The sequence below is a fragment of the Drosophila mojavensis genome, unplaced genomic scaffold (genome assembly GCF_018153725.1).
Source record: "Drosophila mojavensis isolate 15081-1352.22 unplaced genomic scaffold, ASM1815372v1 contig_36, whole genome shotgun sequence".
Taxonomy (NCBI): Eukaryota; Metazoa; Arthropoda; class Insecta; order Diptera; family Drosophilidae; genus Drosophila; species Drosophila mojavensis.
The window spans coordinates 21,472,198-21,494,117 of NW_025318858.1; the positions used below are offsets into that span (position 1 = coordinate 21,472,198).

A 21,920-nucleotide genomic window follows, 5' to 3' on the forward strand; every position below is an offset into this window, starting at 1 on the left:
CGCGTTTACATGACAATTTGACAGCTCCCCTTCTGATGAGCTTTGCAAAAGTTGCTAGCCAAAGTAAGTAAAGAACATCGTATGAAATATTAAGCACAACAGATACTTTTCCGATAATACTAAATGAAAATATTTCACTTTTCCACACAAACAAACAGTCGACCTTGATCAACTATAAAATATTTCTCCTGTGCTACGCAAGCAGATCTACCTTATACGTAATTATGCTGGTGTGATTATGACAAGCTATATAAATAGATAAATAAATAAATAAATAAAGATAAATTAAGAAATTAAGAAATAGCTTAATAAATAAGTAAATATGTAATGAAAAAATTAAAATTAAAATATATAATAAATTATATTAGTTTGATTTGTATGCTTTTTGGTTGAAAGTAAATTAATTATTATAATGTAACTTGATCAACTATTTAACTAAACTAAAATTTACATAAATTAGGCATTTATATTTATTAGAGCCCAAGTTTGTTTCATCTATTGAATTTGAGAGAGATGAGGCTACAAAGAGTAGTTAACCGAGATTTGAAGTGCGCTCAAATTGCTGTGATCCTCATTGCTCGTGCGAATTTTGTGATATTGTTATTTCCACAAATTCAACTGCAATTCAATATCAACGACTTCGACAAGCAATGGCTGAGCTACATAAATATCGGCACAAAGCATTATAGGCCAACTTCCAAGAATCTAAGAATCGTGATCCTCTGGGCGAGGCTTTCAAAACATATATGCAGCAGGTGTTTAGGAAAAGTTTTTCAATAAAACGCAGTCATAAAACGCTAAACATTAACAATTTAACATACAATCATGCAAGTCTGTCGTTTAAATAATTTGGAAGAGCATATTTTTTGTTCTTGCTTTTTTGCTTGCTTTTCATTAATCAAAATTCGATGCAGCAGCACCGCCGAATCACTTCAGCTGCTTGTCATCGTGATGCTTGTGCTTGTGCCCGTCGCCGATCTCCAAGCGACTGCTCAGGCGCGTCTGTTCGACTCGGGTGCGCCGCAGACGCTTCACCTCCAATTCGACGAGCTGCTGGGGATCGCGTCGACTGCGATCCCGATCCCGATCCCGATCGCGGTCGCGGTCACGCTCGCGCTCCTTGTGCTGCTGGTGCAAGTGGGTCCAGTCGTAGACATGATCGAAATGGTGATTGAGGGTGCGAAAGAGCAGGCGAAACAATTGACGCAAATAGACGTAGTCGGGCTCGTCCTGGAAGCGCAAGTTGCGCGCGTATTTCATGAACAGGGCGAACTCGACGGGCCACGACTTGCAGATCTCATCGATGCACATGCTGCGCTTCAACTCCAATATCTTCTCGTATTTCTGCTGCTTGTTCGGCGCCACAATGCCCTGCCAGGGCAGCTTGCCCAAATTGAAGTACATAATGCAATAGCTAAGAGACTCCAAGTCGTCGCGACGTGATTGCTCGATGCCGCGCTGTGCATTGATCGAGGCATATCGTGCCGTTCCGGTTAGATTACGATCCTCGCGATACGGTATATGCTGGGAGCGCTCCGGATCCTGATAGCGCTTGGCCAAGCCAAAGTCAATCATATACAATTTGTTGCAATTCCTGCCGATGCCCATCAGAAAGTTATCTGGCTTCACGTCGCGGTGTATAAAACCATGCTGATGCACGCACTCGAGGCGCATCAGCAGCTGATCGGCCAGCATGAGGACTGTCTTCAGCGTGAAGTGGCGCTTGCACAGGTTGAACAGATCCTCCAGCGAGGGGCCCAACAGCTCCATGACCAACGCATTGAAGCGCTTCTCGCTGCCGTAGTGCAAGAGTGCCGGCAGTCCAGCATGCGGACCGATCTGCTCATAGACCTTTGCCTCGTAGCGCAGCAATGGATACTTGACATCGATCGCCTCGATTTTGACAGCCACATCCTTGCCGTCCTGCGTATTAATGCCCTGATAGATCTCACCAAACGAACCGCTGCCAATCGACTTGAGCAAACGATATTTGCCACCGACTATGCGATTCTCCAGAGCCAAATTCGCGAGGTTCACGCGGCCGGATGACACCGGCTTGGTAGCCATCTTCTATGACGATGATCACCGCTCACCTTCACAGCCTTCACAGTCGTTAACAGCGAAATACAATGTCTAGTTGCTGCCCGGTCATTGATTGAGGCGATCAATTTAGCTGTTTGCTGTTGAGCACGGAGTCCGGGTGGATACCTCCTAGAAATGATTGTTAAAAACGTTCTTTATTTAATAAATCGAAAAATCTAAATAAACATTACGTATGTGTGTATTCGAAATGCCTGCTTTATGAGGCTGGTATGGCCTAAAATAATTATACTCAAACTGTGAGGCATACCCGATTTTGTTGAAAATCTCCTTAGCATAGGAGGCAATGGTAAGGGTCATGTATTTATCATGCTTTATAATACAAAATAAAGTTTACACATCGTGTTAAAGCTCATGGTATTTTTTCCAGGAATAACTGCATGCCATCGTTAGTATTTCTTACCATAATTCAAATTAAATATACTTTTATAATATACATTTTTAGCAGTCTGGCAACTCCACTGCTAAGCTCATGTCAAGTATTTAACAGCTAGTTAGGCCACATGAAAATCGATTAAATAAAACAGTTTCCACATCTCTTTAAATGATTTGTTGGCCTTGATGGTCGTATAATTAACATCATTTAAAATAGCTTTGTGCCACATTATTTAATTATGAAATTAGATAATGGGCGCATCATTTCGCAATTATAAATGACGAGCTAAACACGACGCAGAGACACGGCCATTCAGGTCAGGCTGGGAGTGAAATTGAAGCGACAATCAAAAAATAAATAAATAATGAACGAGCACGCGGCAAGTGAAGCATTTAGAAAGCCGCTTATAAGTACATAATAATCATGAATGATAATTATGATGGTGCTACTAATAATAATACTGTTAATGCTGCTGTTATTGCAGGCATGGCTCTTTCTCTCTCTCTCTCTCACCTATTCACTCCCTACATATCTTTCCATATCACTCTATTAAGTCCATCTGCTGCAGCCATTGCAGCTAAGAACAAAAAGCTACTTAACGTCCATGATGCGTGAGTGTGTGTAAGTGCAGGTGCATTAAATGCTATTAAAAGTGTTGCTCTGCCCCTCGTCTAGTCCACTGGCCGAGCACCTTTCACTTGGCAACTTCCATTGTTAATAATTCTCAAACAAAAGGCCACACTAAAACAATAACTAAGCAGGCAGTAAGTAGTAAGTAAGTAGATGACAATGCCATGGGCGGGGCTGGGGGCGGAGCGCTGCAGTAGACGGTCAACTGGCCAAAGTTAGTTGAGTATATATATGCTATATATTTCTATATATATATATATATATATATATATATATATAGACACATAAAAGTACTTTGGTCAAACCATAGCAATAGACAGCAACAGAAAGCAAGCAATGTGGAAAAAAGTCAAGAAATAATGTTCTAGCTGCGAACGAGTGTTGGACTAGAAGATGTTCTGTAGTTGATGTACGTTCTTACAAGTGGATTTTAAATTAAGTTTAGCTAGCTTGTACTTTAAGGTAGAAATTATAGATACAGCGAGAACGTGCGTCAAATGAGTTGGTATCCCATGAATTTCAAAATGAGCCCATAAAAGTATGCTATAAAAACGCAGGAATAGGAAAAAAACATAATAATTTAAGTTAAAAAAAAAAAAAAAATGTAAGTGCAGGTAAGATGAAAATATACATCACAAGGGAACATATTTTGAGAACAAAATAGAGCTCGCATTAGGATAGGACCTGCTCTTATAATTATTTGAGCAAAAATTACAAGAAGTTACTGTAAAATTAAATGAAAGATATTTAAAAAAACAAAATGCAGAAAAAAGCTACTTATTTTTAATTTAAAAGCAATTAACAATGTATTTTTTTTACCTATATAAGAGGGAGTTTTAAGATATACATACATATAAATAAAGTATAAAAGTATTAATTAAAAGCTTCTCTCTCTAAAAAAGCAACCAAAATGTTTCACAAGTTCAGCCAACTGTATTTAATGAAAAATGACAGGGCATTGCAAAAAAAAAGTCAAATAAAACGAAAACGAGAAGTAAAAGCAGCAGCAGCAGCTGAAGAAGCAAAAGAAAAAGAAAACGACGATGAGGCAGCAAATAAAATAAAACAAATATAATGAGATTTTGTGCGGCAGCCAAACACAAGCATTGCATACTTATCAGCGCGGCCAAGGCACGAAGGACGCGCACCAAAATGGCGGCTATCTTGTGTGCGCCTGAGTGTGTGTGCGTATGCGTGTGTGTGAGTGAGTGTGCGACTGTGTGTGTGTGTGTGCACAACAACTACATTTATTTTAGTTTTAACTATTTGCCCGGCACAAACGACAGCAGCTGTAAGTGTGTGCGAGTGTGTGTGTGTGTGTGTGTGTGTGCAAGTGTTTTTTTTTTTTTTTTTTTTTTTTTTTTTTTATATTCATTTATTGACAAAATAAAAAATAAAAAATTGCAAGTTGTGTGGTGGCTAGGATAGCGCGCGGTGCTTGCGGGACGGCCGTAAAGCATTGCTTCGCAAGCACTATGCGCTACCTTAGCCTGGGACAGCTCGTCTTCTCAGTCGCTCGACTCTGCGGAGCTCCATCATCACTGTGGCCGCGAAGGTGCTTGTTAGTTCCCAAGCTTCCTCCGATTCCAGCATGGCGTTGACTAAGTTGTCCGCTCTGATGGAGCGGCCCACTGCCTCTTCCAGACGACGCCTCTCCTCCAGGAACCGTCCACATTCGAAAAGAATGTGGTTGGCGTCTTCCACATGCCCTCGCTCGCACCAGGGGCACTCGTCAGATTCCTCGTGGCCAAAGCGCTTCAAATAGCTCCGAAAGCATCCATGACCCGAGAGGATCTGCGTAAGGTAGAAGTTAACCTCGCCATGTTTGCGGTTAACCCATGGTTCAAGCTCCGGGATGAGCTTGTGCGTCCACCGCCCTTTAGCTGAGCTATTCCACCTTCTTTGCCATCGTGCGATGCTGTTCGCCCTGACAGCGTTGAGTCGCGTAGGCCCGTGCGAATTCCGCTCCACGGCTTCGGCGACCAAATACTCCAGTGGCACCATACCGGCTATGACGAGCGCCGCGTCATCGGAGATAGTCCTGAAAGCGCAGCTGACTCTGATTGCGCTCAGCCTGTAGATCGCGCAAATGCCTCGGCTGTAGCTCGGCGTTGCCATCGCTCTTGCCCATATTGGCGCAGCATAGAGGATGACAGACCTAATGACGCTCATTAGGAGGAGACGTCGTTGCTGTTTAGGTCCCCGCGTGTTAAGCATGATTCTCGAGAGAGCTCTACAAGAATCAGCTGCCTTTTTATGCACATATTCTAAGTGCTCGCGGAAAGTTAATCTTGTGTCTATCATGACACCAAGATATCTTATCGCCCTCTTTGACGCAATGGTGACGCTGCCGATGTGTGTGCAAGTGTGTGTGTGTGTGTGTGTGTGTGTGGCTGCTGTTTGTAAATGTCAAATACTTAATGCCACACACAGACACCCATGCACACACTCTCACTCACTCACACACACACACACAGCGAAATCGAGCTACACATACTCATTTTCACTTTTCACCAGCACAAAGCACTCGCTCACAAAGGATATTATAAATTTCATACTCTGTTATTTTCCTTTTTACTTTTTTCGCTACAATTTTTTGTTTCTGTTTTCTCTTTTTAACTGTTTTTTTTTATTATTTTCAGTGCCATTGGCTGAAAACAAGAAACAAAAAATAGTTTCGTTTCTGCATGTATGTGTGTGGGTGGGTGTGTGTTATTATCTTTGTAGTTGTTGTTGTCGTTGCTGTTGTCGCTTTAGACTAGTTTCAATTTGGTGTTATTGTAATTGCTACAGTTTATGTTCTTTGCTATGCAAACTTAATTCCATTTTGCTATTTATGTGCTTGTGAAGCCAAGTGCTTATGTACTTGTTAAACTTAAATATGCTTTGCATACAGGGTGTCTCACATTTTTTATTTTTTTTTTACTGCATGCACTTGTGTGTGTGCTTCTGTTTGTGTTTGTGGTATGTACATTGTTATGCAGGTCGTTCATGGATTTTGACTTTATTAAATCAAAATTGCTGCCTATTAGACATTGTTGAATATTGAATTTTGCATAAACAGGGTGTTCAAGGTGGTAAAAAATATTTACCAAGTCATAAAGTAAGTTTAAAGCTATTTTATTAAACTAAATAGCTATTGAGTTTTGGCATTAATTTAAAATTATTTCATAAATTTAACACGTATACAAGGTGATTACCGTTGTTACCTAAATTTCCATGAGCAGCCATTTTTATTCAGATTATGTAACATTAAAAAATAAACATAAATAATAAACATTAATACTTAAAAAATTGGCCTTATATTATTAAATATTCTTACACGCTTTCTACAGCTAATTTTCGCTTTCGCATGAGCTTTTCACAGCTGTCAAAAAAGTCAAACCCTTTGCATTTCCAAATATGCCTAACTCATCAATCATTTAATCAGTCAGTCTATCTGGCAGTCGGCAAAAACAATTTGACGCAATGTTAATTCATTTTGCTCTGCTTTAATATATCACATTTGACCATGCTCACATTCCAATCCAGATTTCCCTTTCTTGTCAGCAACAACTGTGACACCCTGTTTATGGCAATCAAAGAAACAGCAGCAACAAAAACAACAAGCAGGCAGTATGAGCAGGCAGCGGGCAGGCAGTGGGCAGCAGGCGGCAGGCAGCATCAGCAACAACATCGTCAAGCACGAAAAAGTGGTCGCCCCCCTCCCACACACACACACATACACAGTCAAAAGTCTGCACGTCTGGACGATTTGGCTGAAGGGACGGACATTATTGCTGCTGCCAGCGTCGCCGTCGCTGCTGCTGGTGGCAGCGACTGTACCCAGCCTGTACAGCGCAAACAACTCAGCGAGAGCCCAGCTCTGTGTATGCTGTGTGCCAGAGAGAGAACGAGACAGACAGAGAGGAAGAGCGGCAGAGCGAGAAAGGCATACATTGGAGAGAGCAGAGAGCAGCATTTAATATGTATAGATGTACATATGGCGGCATATGGCAACATTCCACGCGCTCACTCAACAGCAACGGCAGAGGCAGAGGCAGAAGCAGCGGCAGCAGCAGAGGCAGCACCAGCTATAGCAGCCGCAGTCACAGCAGCCGAGGCAGCGCTGCCAGCTGCAACAGCAAAAGTTTGAAGTTTCTGTTGACGTTGGCAGGCAGTAAAATTTCATATATTTTGGCAGCACCACCCCAGGAGTAAGCAGAGGCAGCAACATCCCCTGACCTCCCCTCTGCCTATTTCAGTAAATCTTTTTTGCCTTTTGTTGTATTGTCGGTGGGGTGGGTTGAGCTTGTGTGTATGTGTGCAGTAACGGCGACGGCGACTGCGACTGCGATGTTGCCGGGACTATAAAAATGGATTTTTATTATGCTGCTGCTGCCGCTGCTGCTGCTCTTGTTGTTGCTGCTGCTGCTGCTTCTTCTCATTGTTGTTGATATCTCTGTTGGCAAAGGCAGAGATGCTGAGAACTTTCTCTCAGCGCGCGTACATAACGGTTAGCATTGAAAGCGCTTTGAGCTTTGAGCAGAAGTTTGACCAAGATGTAGCAAAGCTTTATATGTATGTATGTGTGCGAGCGAGATGGTGCTATTTAGAAAGTTGAATTTGATTAAATAATTAAAGAAAAATACGACACATAAATTGTCAACGAAATTTTAAAGCTGTATTTTATGTGAGCAGAGCACAGCGATAAAGACAGTAAAAGTGTGTAGAGGAAGAGAGAGACAGAGAGAGAGAGAGCACATTTTTGATACACAGACAGAGTAAGTCTAACAGCCACTAAAAATAAATATTTAATAAATAAAGCTGAGGAGTTTATAGAAAATGAAATCAAATACAATTTCAATTAAATTTAAAGCTATTTTTAAGGTTTATTTCATTCACTCAATTCATTCAATTCAATGGCAAAAAAAAAAAAAAAAAACATCCAAGTCCCTAATAAACTCACTCAAAAAAGCTTTTATGGAGAGATTTAACTCAAAATCGTAAGCCGGCAGCAACAGTCTGCCTGGCGTGCGGGTGTGTGTATACTCAAAGACTCACACACACACATGCACACAATTATACATATATACACTCATACACTAATTGCTTTATATATAAGCAACTATGTAATAAAAGCAGGCACAACCGGGAGCTTGGCAATGCCACCCCCAGAAGCAGGACACAACTGGGATTAAGTCGATGCTGCGAGCAGCGCTGTCTCCTATACGTGTATATCGGCTGCTGTACTTGTGTATGTATATACAGAGCTACAGCTGTGTGCGTGTATTTTGTATAATATTGTTGTTGCTTTTGCCATTTTGTACATAAATCACAAGCAGCTAACTGAGAGCTGAGAGCTGCGCGTTTGCAGCTGCTGCTGCTGCTGCCGCTGCTGCTGCTGCTACGACTGCTGTTGTTGCTGCTGCTGCTGTTGATGATGCTGCCTCTGCTGCTGCTACGGCTGCTGCGGCTGCTGCGGCTGCTGCGGCTGCTGCTGCTGCTGATGCTTTTGCAGCTGTATGCGTGTGCCGCCATTTGGAATTTTTCGAAATTGGGGTTCGCTACAACAAACGCAATTCGTAGTAGACGTTTAGGCGTCAACTAGTGCGCTTGGTGCTGCGCTTACACACGTAACCACGCTCAGCGATCAACGTCTGCCACGGCTATCAACTGTTTCTCCTGCTGCTGCTACACAAACACACATACACACACACACACACTGAGAGACACTCACATACAGACACACTCATACACACTCACACACAGTCACTCATACTCAGAGAGGCAGGCAAAAATGAAAGAAAGCAAAATCAGAACAACGCCAGAGACAACGCGACCCTCGACACTGGACCAAGCGAAAACTTCAAACATTCAGACAGAATAGTTGCTAAAGCACATAGAATACAAACGTACACACACACACATGAACACACCCACAGACACTAACTCTTGTACGATAAAACAATTTTAATTAGCAAAATTTAACACCGACTGCTACATAAATATTTTTAGCAAAACAGCAAGCTGGAAAAATATTGATAAAACATTGTTAATCCACCAAAAGTGAAACACTGTGCTTTAAATAATAATAATATTTTAAATAAATATGAAAAAGTGTTAACCCATCACCATCACTCAATAAAGCTTAAGGCGATTGTAACCAATGCAAGAAGCGGAAATTAATTTTTGTCAAAATAAAAACCGAAATGAAAATATATATAGAAAAACTTAACGAACGTTTCGTGCGCGTCGTAACGCCAATTGGGTATGTACTTGATGTTGTAATGGAATATACTACGTCTACTACTACTGTATGTCTGTCCAATTTGTCATTTGGTGTTGTCATTGTTGTTGTTGTTATTGTTGTAAATGTACAAATAAATAAATGAATACTAAGAAGAAAAGAAAAATAAATTTACTAATTAATGACAAGCTTAGAAAGTGAGTACAAATTGTTCTTAATAATTCATTAATATTATTGAATAAATTAGGATACACATTACACTATAGAAAATATCCAAAGAAGACGAAAATTTTACTTTTTATTATTTCTCATTTGCTTAGCAAATTTTTGCTACTTGATATATTATATTTCATATATATTATGTATATGTTAATATGTATATAAATATCTCTTAACAAAAATTATATTCAGTAATGGAGTTTATGTAATGTAATATACCATATAATATTATAAAATTATAATTATTATTATATTTTTTTATTGTTAACTACAATATTTTAATATTTCCGAAATATTAAATGGTGTTTATTCTACGGAAAAAAAACTATTGAATATATAATTAGCTTATATTTATTTAATTTCTTTTTTAAATTATTATATGTCTTTATAATATCATTCAATATGTTATATAAATATTTATTATACATTTAATTCTTCCACATTTTTCTAATAATTAAACTTTGTCCAGAGGTCTATTGATCTCAAAAAAATAAAAAAAGGAAAAGAAAAAAACTGTAAATGAAATTAAGTTGACTGCTCAAAAACTGCAAAAAAAGTTAAATTAAATGGTTAACAAAAATAAATACTTTTCCTTTTGAAGTTGTTGTTCTGCCATATTTATATAAAATGGTAAAAAAAAAGCAAAGCCTCTGTATAAACATATTTTCATTGCGCCTTCAATATAGTATTTATGGCTAAAATACTTCAGTTAATTCGCAAAGCAATTAAAAAGTTTTCAAATTAAACCAATTAAGAAAGCTAATTAAATAAGGGTATGAAGATGATGATGTGCTACATAAAGCAAAAGCCCTTGGAAAACGCTCGAGGGAATGTGAAAATTTCACTAACAATATCGACTAATAAATGAGTTAGAGATTTGCCTTTGGGCCTGCTGGAGCTGCCAAAAATTATATATGTGTGTGCGTATATATGTTTGTGTGTGTGCTTGTGTGTGTGTGTGCTTGTGTGTGTGTGTGGGCGTGTGACTGACTACTACAACTACAAAGTCACACCCACACACACGTACACACAGAGCGCCTCTCTGGACAGCATTGGCATCGCATTTGCGGCCGTGTCCGTGTCCGTGTCCGTGTTTGTGTCCATTTGCCTGTGTATTGCTGGATGGCGGGTGCTGTCGTAAAATCGAGTTCATCGTGAATTCGAAACGAGCGAATGCTGCGAACTCTGCGAATCTCAAGCACAGACAAAGCAGCAGCAGCAGCAGCAGCAGCAGGAGCTAGAGCAGGAGCAGGAGCAGCAGCAGGAGCTGGACCTGGAGCAGGAGCAAGGAGAGCGTCATGCGTCGTACGCGATGTCAAGGACCGCACCCAAAAATACTCGTAAATTCTTCTTCTTTTGCTTTTCCCTCGTTTTTACTCATCCCTTTTATGGGTGCGCGCCGAGGCTGGTTCTGATGAGGTGTTCCGTGGATGCTGTTAGATGATTTGTGGAAGCAGCTTTACGCTCTGCACGTGTGTGTGTTTGTGTGTGCATATGCAAGCATTAATGGCAGGTTGTTGGCATTGCTGTTGTCCTTGTTGCCATTATTGTTGTTGTTGTTGTTGTTGTTGTTAGGTGTGCGCGAGGAAATGACATTTTTATGCTGCTCGTTTGTCCTCACCCAAGCCTGACTGTACGGTGTGCAAGTTTTTTGCATGAAAAATATGAAACTCAACTACGTGCTTTGCATAAAAGGCAAGCTCACACTCTCTCTTTTCCGCTTGTCTTTCTACATCTCTCTCGCCTTTTTTTTTCCTATCTCTATCTGTTACGCTTGGCTGACGTTAAAAATTTGTTGGCTGCGCTTTTTATTTACTTTTCTTTTATGTATTTTTGCTCTTCTACTTGAACTTTGTTCACGTCGACTTAATTCTTGTTCACAAGTGATAAAGCCATTTGCTTTGAAGTCAGCAAATTTTTGTTTTCTCGCAAGTGCTAAATTGAGTTTGGTTCTTAAAGCTGAAAAGTTTGGCAGGTGTAAATTACATTTTCGAATTTTGCTACTTGGGATGAAAGTTATCAGGAGAATTTTGAATATGAGGTGCGCATGTAAATAAATTGTAGCTTATGATATAGATAAGATTTTAAATGATATTTAGATTCTTCTTTTGAAAAGGTCAATATGACTATTTAGAGGAGAAAATTGAAATGCAAAACAAAAAGAAAAAAAAAAAAAAAGATGTTTCCGAATTAAATGTCCAGCAGGATGCGCTTTTCATTCTATTAACTATCTATTTTTTAACCTCAGCCTTGCTTGATCTGCACATAACTAAACTATCTTCCATTATGGAACTAAAAAAGTCTTCTATAAATTATGAAGATTATTTTGTATTAGTATTTTTTAAATCCCACTTAGTATATAATTATACTACATACCTATTCAGTATATACATATATTTATTATTATATTCTTTTGCTAGTACGATATATAATAACTGAGAAACAACCTCGTCTTCTTTGTATGGGTATCATGCTTATCATACCCGAAGTTGCTCTGTTGGATCTCTGTTAGTCAAAGTTTTCTATAATATACTAGAGCTATAATCTAGCTTATTATCAAATAGTTTATTGAGTATTTTTTCATATTACTTAAATATTTTTATGTATAAATACAGTATATATACTTTTAATATAAAACTACCGTATTTATTTTTAAAGACTCTAGAAAATTAACGAACACTTTTCTCGCTGCATATTCAACAGCATATTAAACAAGCAGCAGACGCCAACTCAGCTGCTGGGGTGAATGGGAAAATCTATTTAAAAAGGAAAGAAATAGAAGAGGTGTTACGACCTCTAACACTTTCATCTTCCTTGCGTGCAAACAAACTGTCGCTCGTTGTCCTTTCCCTTGCTTGGGTTAGCTATCTATCTCTCTCATTCTATCTCTCTCTCGCTCTGTCTCTGTATCTTTCTCTCTTTCTTTATTGCCATCTTCCTCGCTAGTTAAGGCTGTGGCAATATGGCGAAGCGTGGAAACCATTGACATTAAAATCATGTTTAAGTGCTCATATGACAGCAATGCGACTGCAGAGCAACAACAGCGACGAGGACAACGACAACGACAACGACAAGGACAACAACAACAACAACAACAGCTAATTGCTAGCCATTGAGACAGTTTTGCATTGGGGGATATGTGAGTGCAAGAGCCAGACTATGAACAGGACACCATTTGCATGTCTGTGCAAGCTTGTTTGTGTGTCTTTGTGTGTGCCACAAGAGAGCAGGCATGCAGTCAGCAAAAGCAAAACCGTAAAAGCTTGAGTGACATGAGTGCACTGAAAAAAAACTAGAGACATGTTAAGAGTAGCTGCTATAGTAGTTCAGATAAAAGGCAGATTACTTTGACTTTTGGGGGTCTGTCGAAGAATAAAAGCAAAATATAGTTTTACCACAAATATAATTCCTGTGGCATATATGTAGCCTTGAACAACTTGATCTATCGTATTTAGTTATTAAAGTTGTTCTACTCTCGATAAGCAAGGTAGTATCTGAGCCTAACAAGGCTCATATTGTATAGGTATAGGCTAAAACTTATAAGAGGCATAAATACAAAATAAGAAGTTGAATACATATCACTAAGAATTTTTTGGAGATATAAAGTATTACTTTTTAGCAGATTTCAATCGAGCTAACTCAATAATATAAATACAAACTTTCTGAGATGCACATTTCAATCATTTCAAAGAATTGTAAATCCGTTGATTTATTAATCAAAGAAAAATAAAATAATAATGGAATCCAAATTAATTAAATTAATCAAAGTTCAAGAAACACCCAATAAATATAATTTATTTTCAAATAAATATATAAATAAATTGAAATACAACATGAAAAAAACATGCATGATGTGCTGTAAAACTGAATATAGTTAATAACAATATTATATTACTTATAAAGAAGATTTTCCTTATATTCATGCTCAAGCTACTCTGTTCTTTCTCTCAGTGCATAGTTGTGGTTGTGGTTTTTGCATATTTATGATGTGGCGCGCATTTGCCCAGTCGAGAGTACTTTCAGCTAGAGATATGAGAGGTGCATATTATTTTTATCACTCATGGAATGTCTCTGTCTGTGTGTATGTGTGTGTGTGTGTGCATGTTCATTGAAGCGTCAGGCATTTGACAATCGATAAAACGACGACAGACATGAGAATTTTAAATAGCAACAGCTAAAATCAATAAGAGCGTCATGTGAACAGCCTCAGCTGTTTTTCTTTTTTTTGCTCTGCCTTCTCTTTGGCATGAGCCAAGACCAAGTCGACAGCTGCCGAGTCGATGCAATTTTCATGAAACGCTGCCAGGCATTTTTCCATTGTTATTTTGCCTTTTTCGGGCGCCAATTCGCTCTAGGAGAATGGAAAATCTGCCTGCAAATGTGTGTCACGGGCCATGCAGCCATGCAGCCAAGCTGCACTCGTCCTTTAGGGGTCTCAGCACTCACAATTGGCAGTTGTTGGCTGCTTCGATCAGCTGCTGTCGCCCTTTGACAACAATGGGTATTATGCACTTTTGTTTTGTCTACTCGTCTCCCCATACATATGACTTTTTCACTGCGCTTTCCAGATGCGCTCTGATTTTCAAATGTCGCGACGGCTGTGTGTATTTTGATGTGTGTGTGTGTGTGTAGGTTTTGAATGGATCGAAATATAACAGTTGCCGTCTTTAACTTAAGTTCTGTTGTCAGTTGATTAAATTACTAAATTATTTTACATTTATTTAAATACAAACAAATATACAACTTAAACATTTTTGTGAAAAAAATTCACAAATTTTATATTATTTTAATTTGTTATTATATTTGTAGTATTAAAATATTATACTGAATATTTTCATAAATTTATAATAATTTTTATTATAAAACATTATTATTATTAAAAATATTTAAACAAAATTTTAGATACCCAAATATGTATTTTTCAGAATAATATTGAAATATTAAAAATATATCCAACTAGATAGAATTGACTTCTCCTTAATTTAAATATGAATTATTAATTATTTTTAATTTTTGTTCTTTTAAAAGAAGATATCAAAATAACATCCGGAATGAATATTATAAATTCCTGTTAAAATTTTTATTGTAAATTTAAAAAATATTTTAATGTTATTTATAATTAATCTCACAATATAGGTCAAGCACATAACTAACATATTTTGCTGATATATATATTTTATTTGCAAATATCGAAATTATTAAGAAATACACTTATTAACCACGTGCTAACAAAGGTTAGCCCTTTTTTGAAACCTTATATAACAATTATGCTTACCTGCACCATAGCTATACAAAAGAAACAGAAAAGCCATATAAAACAGAATAAAATATATGATGACTGCAAAAGTTGACGAAACCATCAGGATCTTTAGTCCTGCGGATGACATGCACCTTTTAATGCTTTGTTGTTGACTTACCGTTAGTGCAGTTCAGCTGCTGCGGCTGCGGCTGCTGCTCGTCGGGCAGGACGAAAAGGGGGTGTCGAGGGATAAATCAGAGTTCCATTGATAAAAACGCGCGCGCATAAACAGGATATAAAAATGCATTTGCAACGCCGTAAACGCCAGCAACAATAAAGGGACACACACACACACATGCACACAATCATAAAATCAGCAAGGATAACAATAACAAGGAGCAGCGGGCGCTCTCGTTGCGTATGTCCTAAGCTAATGCACGTTTGAATGAAATTCTCTTCTCTTCTCTTCTTTTTTTTCTTTATTGGCAGGCAGGCAGTCAGGCAGCTGCCGGGCAGGATAACCCACAGCCAAAGCCAATGTACCAAAAACCGGATTTCGGATTTCGCTCAGAGCGAGGGAGAGCTGTGGTTGTTGTTGTTCTTGTTGTTGTTGTTGTTGCTGCTGCTGCTGATCCTGTTACCGTGCGCTGTTAGCAACCCTTAAAAGGTGGGATCGCGACTACTTAAGGCTCTGCCCGGATCGAGAGTTTTGTAGCGCTGCGCGTTCAACAACTCGAGCAGTACGATCGCGACATTGGCAAGGATCAGAGCTCCCAGCGAGCAGCTAACAAGGATCACAGTTCGGCTCCCAAGTGCGTCAATTGTGCCAAAAAAAAAAAAAAAAAAAAAAGAAAAGAAAAGAAAAAGTTTCCAAGTGCCGCAAACCGGTTGTGGCCTGGGTCAACGGCTCCGCTGGGCTCGTAGTGGCCAAAAGGTTTTCTCTAATTGCGAAGGACATACGCCTTTTGCGTGTTTTGTGTGCGCGTACCGACTCGGATCCCGTTCCCGATCGTCAGCTGTGCTTTGCATCTCATTACGCAAGTTCCGGTTTGTGCGTCAATCGACAATTGCCCTGCGCTCAGCGTGCGGGACTCGCCGTGAGTGACGTCGTTTGGTACGTTTTTCTCCTGGTATCCACTGTAGGCCTCTATGAATTTTGACCATAAGGCACGCGGTGAATGCCAAGAGCGAACGAAACTCTACAAAATCCAACAAGCGACCTCTAAAAAAAGTGAAATAATTCCTATGGGTATTGCGTAACAATTTTGATTTTGGAATAACGAAATCTTGTGCTTGTGATTTATTTTATAATTTATTTAATATGAGAAGCGTGTATCGGCAATCGAATAATAGATTATCTAAAATATAAGGAATATTTAGTTGTGGTCCCAAAATATATTACTCATATGCAAAAATGTAATAAATGACAAATATTATTTAAATATTTTTATAATCCAATAAGGTAATAAAGGTGGAGAAATGGAAATGATAATAAAATTTATATATATAAAGCAGAAATCGATAGTTAATTAAAGGCACCAAAAACGAAAATAATCGAAGTTATGCGTCAGAGACAAAAAGACAGAAAGAGACAAAGAGAGAGAAAGAGAGAGAGAGAGAGAGAGAGAAAAAAAGCTAAAGAGTGAGAGGAGAGAGGGAGAGAGAGTGAGATTTAGATAGATGACGGAGAAACAAACCAAAAATAAGATTGAGAAGTATGAAATTGAAACCATTAATACATATACAAATGCATGATGGGAAAATGTAAAAGATTATATTTTTGAATCGAGAGCTGATTACCACAATCGATAAACAGAAAAATAGATAGATAAATATTGGTAGATACAATAAAAACATTAATAACAACTAGGCTTAATTTTGATGATGTGTGTAGATGCTGTAAATACACATCTGCAAATATTCAGATAAATTTATATAGATACCATGTTGACCAACAACTACAGCTATGCAATAAAATTATTCTGTCTCTACAGATGTTATTGATGTCCATCTATGGATACAAACAATATCGTTTATGTAAAAATACCAAAAGAAATTCGCTCTTTTCTAACTTTTTTAAGGAGTTTGAGTCCTCTAGGCCAGCAAACATTTGTAATTTAGTCGTTTACCTACAAATCAATAAACATAAATTGAAAATTTATAATGCAAACAGATTGTACTGCAGACTGCAGGATATAGTCAAGAATCTAAAACTTTCTTCTCCCATTTTCCACCGTCGCTTGCATTAAGTTACGGAACTAATTCACTGAAAAATCCCATTTACCAAGCAGTAAATCAGGTAAAACAAAAAATGAAAAGAAAATGTATATATATATATATATATATATATATATATATATATATATATATAAAGTATCTGAAATATGCCAATAAGCTCTAACAAGCTATGATCTGAGAGGAAAAAGAAGAAGATTATAATTTCTTTTAGCGGAAATTAATTTAACGTCAGCTAGAAGGAAAGCTTTTGCGCAAATATGCATTAGCTGGAGCTTAGTGCAGCTGCCTGGTGAGGACATAAGATGGCGGATAAGGATGTGTGCGAGGCCAGCGGAAGCGGAAATGCGCCACCTTATAGAGTGAGGGAGGGAGAGAGAGATAGTGAGAGAGGGAGAGAGCTAGACAAGTTGACAAAGGCAAATTTTGTATGCTCGTTTAAAAGAAAATGAAGGCAGCGCGGCTCAGCACTCTAGAAAAATTGCAATAAACGGCTTTTTTGACATTTGAGTGCAGTTAGGCAAGCAAAAAAGAGAACTGGAGAGTTGAGAGAAGGAGAAGGCATTCGCCGAGAATTTAATATTAAAATATTTGAACAAGGCTGACGGAGGCAGAATGTATGCACAAAATCTCAAAGATCTCCGAGCTAACAAAATGCATCTAAATATGCAGCATGAAAAACAGAGGTTGACATTGATATAAAAAATATGGAATTTATACTAGAAGATACCCTGTATTTAACACATATTTAAGGGAATTCTAAAAATGAAAATTTTAAACTAAAAAAACTGAAATAAAAACAAAGTAAATAAATAAACATAAATAACCTTATATATGATGAAAAAGAAATCAAGGAAATCTTAACTAAGAATACTAGAAAAAAATCATATAAAGTTTAATTTTTATATTTCTGCTAATATGAATAACAATTAGCATCTTTAACAAATTTTTGATAATAATAATTAAAATAATGAACAATTTAATGAGCATCTAGCTTGCTCATCATACCCAAAGCTGGTGCCTCCAGGGTATCGTTAAGTGCAAAAAATAATGTGCATGTATTTTAGTGAGAAGTGCTGGGATTTAGATGCGACACATGAGCCCAACAGAGGCGTGCCCCAAAGTGTGGGCGCATCCAGGCGTCAGCTCTAGTTTAGCCAAACTCTAACAAAACATCATTGCAGCTGAACATACTTATATGCATATGTGTGTGTGCATGTGTGTGTGTGTGCATGCAAGTGTGTGCACAGCCATGGAAATTTGTTCACTTCTGTTTCGTTTCGTTTGGATTTTTTTATATATTTTTTTTGCGCTTTTCTACGCGCTTCTCATATCGCTCGAGGCTGGGACTGCTTTGGCATGCAAATTTGTTTGCATGAAAATGAAGGCAGTTGCCCAGGCAGGGCACACACAGTGACTCGTACCTTTTTGTATACATACATGCAAATATATACATATATGCATGCACACGCACACACATAAGTATATATGTGTACATATGCACATACATGAAGCATTGTAGCGTATGCGTGGCGTTTTGCATAGCTATAAAAATTACTGCTTGAGGAGATTTCTCTTCTTCTTTTGCCTCAAGGCAAACACACATACACATACACATACACATATATAGATTGTGCTACAGGGTGACTCACTTTGTATTTTGGCAGCAATAAGCACAAAAACTTAATAACAACTCAATGCAGATTACTGGGTAAAAGCTTGTGGGCAGGCGTTGAGCCTTGCGTTTGCCAACATTGTTTGCCTTTTCCTTATGCAAATTTCAATTTCAACTTCCACTCATTCTGCCTCTTGCTTTGAAGTGCTTGTGGTTGCCACATCCTTTGTATACTTATGTATGTGTGTGTGTGTGTGTGTGTGTTTGTGAGTGTGGGTGTGGTTACTGTCAGGCAGCAACAACATTTTGATTGCCATTTGCATAAGCAGTTCAATGCAATTGCATGTGGTTTCGCCTGCCTTTCAACATACTTTAGCAGTAGTGGATAAATATAACCCAAACAGACTCCCATCCAAGCATATGTGTACACACACACATACACAGTTATATAGACACATATGTACACAGTTATATAGAGATGGCTATATTCATAGAGCTGGTGCCGTTTATATAGCTATTGCCATTATGAATGCGCTCGTTATTCTGGCGAGGTCATTCGATTTGCTCATGCATGAAAATGTTCGCATTGCCCTCATAAGAGCGGAAATTGAAACTATATAAATCTTATACAAACATAATCACACATACACACATACGCATTCAACTGGCAATAGGATATTGCATTTTGAGTTGCTGCTGACAATTGCAGGACATCAGAGCATGGAAAACCAGCCAATCTAAAAAAAAAAACAAAAAACAATAATATTTTTCATTATGCACTGCAACATAATCAAACATGTCAATCAATTAGTATTCTATTCTGAAAGCACTATCCATAACATACAACGAAATTACATTAAGTTTGAAGCAAAATATTTATATAAATTCCGAATGCCCCAGGCAGCTCGAGAATAATTAATTATTATGAATTTGTGGTTGGAATTGAAAGTTTTTGTTCTTGCCTTGCTTGTTTGTTTTTGATTGAAAAAGAACAAATATGAACATGAGGAGTGGGAAGGAGACGGAAAACGATGGAGAATAGTGAACAGTGAAGAGAATTTAAATCAATGCTATATTTAGTCACAGTTTTTTTTTTTTATTTTGGTTTGTGGAAAAAGAAACATCTACTCTCAAAGTTAATTAAAAATACGTTAAGAAATAAAAGCAAAAAAAAAAAAAAAAACATTAATATATATAAATAAATAATCTTTTTATTACTCACACTCAAAGATAATTTAAGTTAATATGATGATACAGTTGCTCAAAATATTTAGTTTCATATTTGAACATTAATAGTTCTATGCTTGAAACGCATATGAATTGAGATAAGGATATACAGATAGAATTATATACATATATATCCACTGATATCTCCGCTTCTGTTTTAATCTAATCCTCATCCACATTAAAGTTCTCAGTGCTGCCCAATTTAATGTACTCAATGGAAATCTGTGCGAAAGTGCGTGAGCAATCTTTTTAAGCGATAAGACGAAGATTGGCTGAAATGCTGAGCAAAGCAAAAAAGACTCGGATGGCATTAAGAATAAACACGAACATAAATCCCACCGAATTTTGTTAGCGCCATTTCCCATTTTCCACTTGCGGCATAATAAATCGGAGCATGCAATGAAATGTAACACGAGATATTGAATTCGAGGATGTAGCAGAGACCATGGGGCCACGAGCAAGCCACGAACCGCGTGGCAGAGGGGCACGGAGCACGGAGCACGGGGCACGCGGCACGGTATCGGGGTTAGGCCAAACCAGGCCACTGTTTGGTGTGTGATAAAGAAAAGTGGCAGCAAATGCGGAAGAATAATGCGACAGCACGAACAACAGACAGAAGAGAACTGAGGAGGGGGACTGCTGGCTACAGATGCCAAGGCGGGTGCATTACAATGGCAAAAAAAAAAAATATATATAGGCTGACAGAGAACGATATAGAGTCAGATAGAGTGAAAGAAGCAGAAAGAGAGTGAGAGAGGGACAGCGAGAGAGAGGCGGGGGCAGGGACAAACGTACATACAATTGAGACAATGCAACGCCCGCAACACGGAACAAGAACAATTGCAATGCGGCAACTAATATTTTATGCGTAAGGACAACACAGCAGCGAGGGCCGTACAATGAGTTGTGTGTGAATATTAAAAAAGTTGAAAGCAGCGGAAAAGACATGAAATATGCATGCAACAACTGAATGCAATTGAATGTGAAATTAGCTGAATAGCTAGTGCGACTGTTCAGGGTTGCGGAGATAAGATATATATGTATAAAATAAAAAGTATAAAAAAAAACTTAAATATCTATAGTTAACATAGTTCTTATTTATAGGAGTCAATATTACAATTGGGATAGACCTTAGCTCTTATATATGAGAGATAATATTATTATTCGGATAGATTTCAATAGTTATATCGGTATATGTATATGTAGGGTTGGAGATAGTATTAAATGAGAGATATACAATACATATATATGCTCGAACGTTGTTCTCAAAAATACTGAGCAGTTAAATTAGAAGACGCACGCACTCGAAAAAATATTACGCAAATAAATACTCGTCCCATATAACATCTACAACTCTCTTAGCTCCACAAAACATCAGCATTGAGATCGCTAAGTGCACAAAACTCCATTGCAAATAATTTTAGCCAGATTAAGTCTCGCGCGAATGCATTGTGCCCTGACACTTAGGCAACGTAACGGGCTAGTTTAACATATCTTATGGTTCGCCGTCATCTTGAATACTGTTACACATTCTCTCTTAACATGCTTGTGCAATTTTCCATTAAGGGAATTAGTTGAAGGGGAAGAAGACGCGGCAAAACAACAACAAAGAGCAAAACGAAGCGAGTGTACGTACACTTATAAGCAAGACTGTAAGTAAGTAGATGTGCGGGTCTACGAGGAGCATTTGCTGATTTATAGAAGGTGACAGATGTGGACACCGAATGATAACAAGCTCTGCTGCTACAGCTGCAGCTGCTTCCTCTTTCTGTGTCTTCTTCTTCTTCAACTTTGGAGTCTCTAGTGAGAATGTTATCAAATGTTGTTGGTGGAAAAAATTTCGTTTGGTTTGTTGGTGCCGGAGATTTGCTCGCTTTCGCAATTGCCCCGACTGTCGGTCGCTGTTCGCAACAGCTGCAACTGATGTGCATGAAAAGTGGTTTCTCGCAGCTAGAAAAACGTTGCCAACGCCACCAAACCGACCAGACCAGCCAAGACCTGCCCTTCCCGGCCCAGCCCAGCCCAGCCCAGCCTCCAAAAGGCGACAAAA

The 21,920-nt window shown here is 38.3% G+C and overlaps 1 protein-coding gene across 1 annotated transcript; it reads right to left on the reverse strand.

Moving 5' to 3' along the window:
* Positions 1–446: 446 nt before the first annotated feature.
* On the reverse strand, positions 447–2,356 carry LOC6577502 (casein kinase I). The gene is made up of 2 exons (XM_002003433.4): positions 2,274–2,356; positions 447–2,211 (listed from the first exon to the last, which is right to left on the reverse strand). The coding sequence occupies exon 2, from the start codon at positions 2,065–2,067 to the stop codon at positions 928–930; it is 1,140 nt and encodes a 379-aa protein (XP_002003469.1). The 5' UTR covers positions 2,068–2,211; positions 2,274–2,356; the 3' UTR covers positions 447–927.
* Between the last annotated feature and the right edge of the window lie 19,564 nt (positions 2,357–21,920).

Bases quoted from the DNA above. Each gene is read 5' to 3' on its own strand.
- LOC6577502 (XM_002003433.4), bottom strand. From the start codon at position 2,067: ATGGCTACCAAGCCGGTGTCATCCGGCCGCGTGAACCTCGCGAATTTG.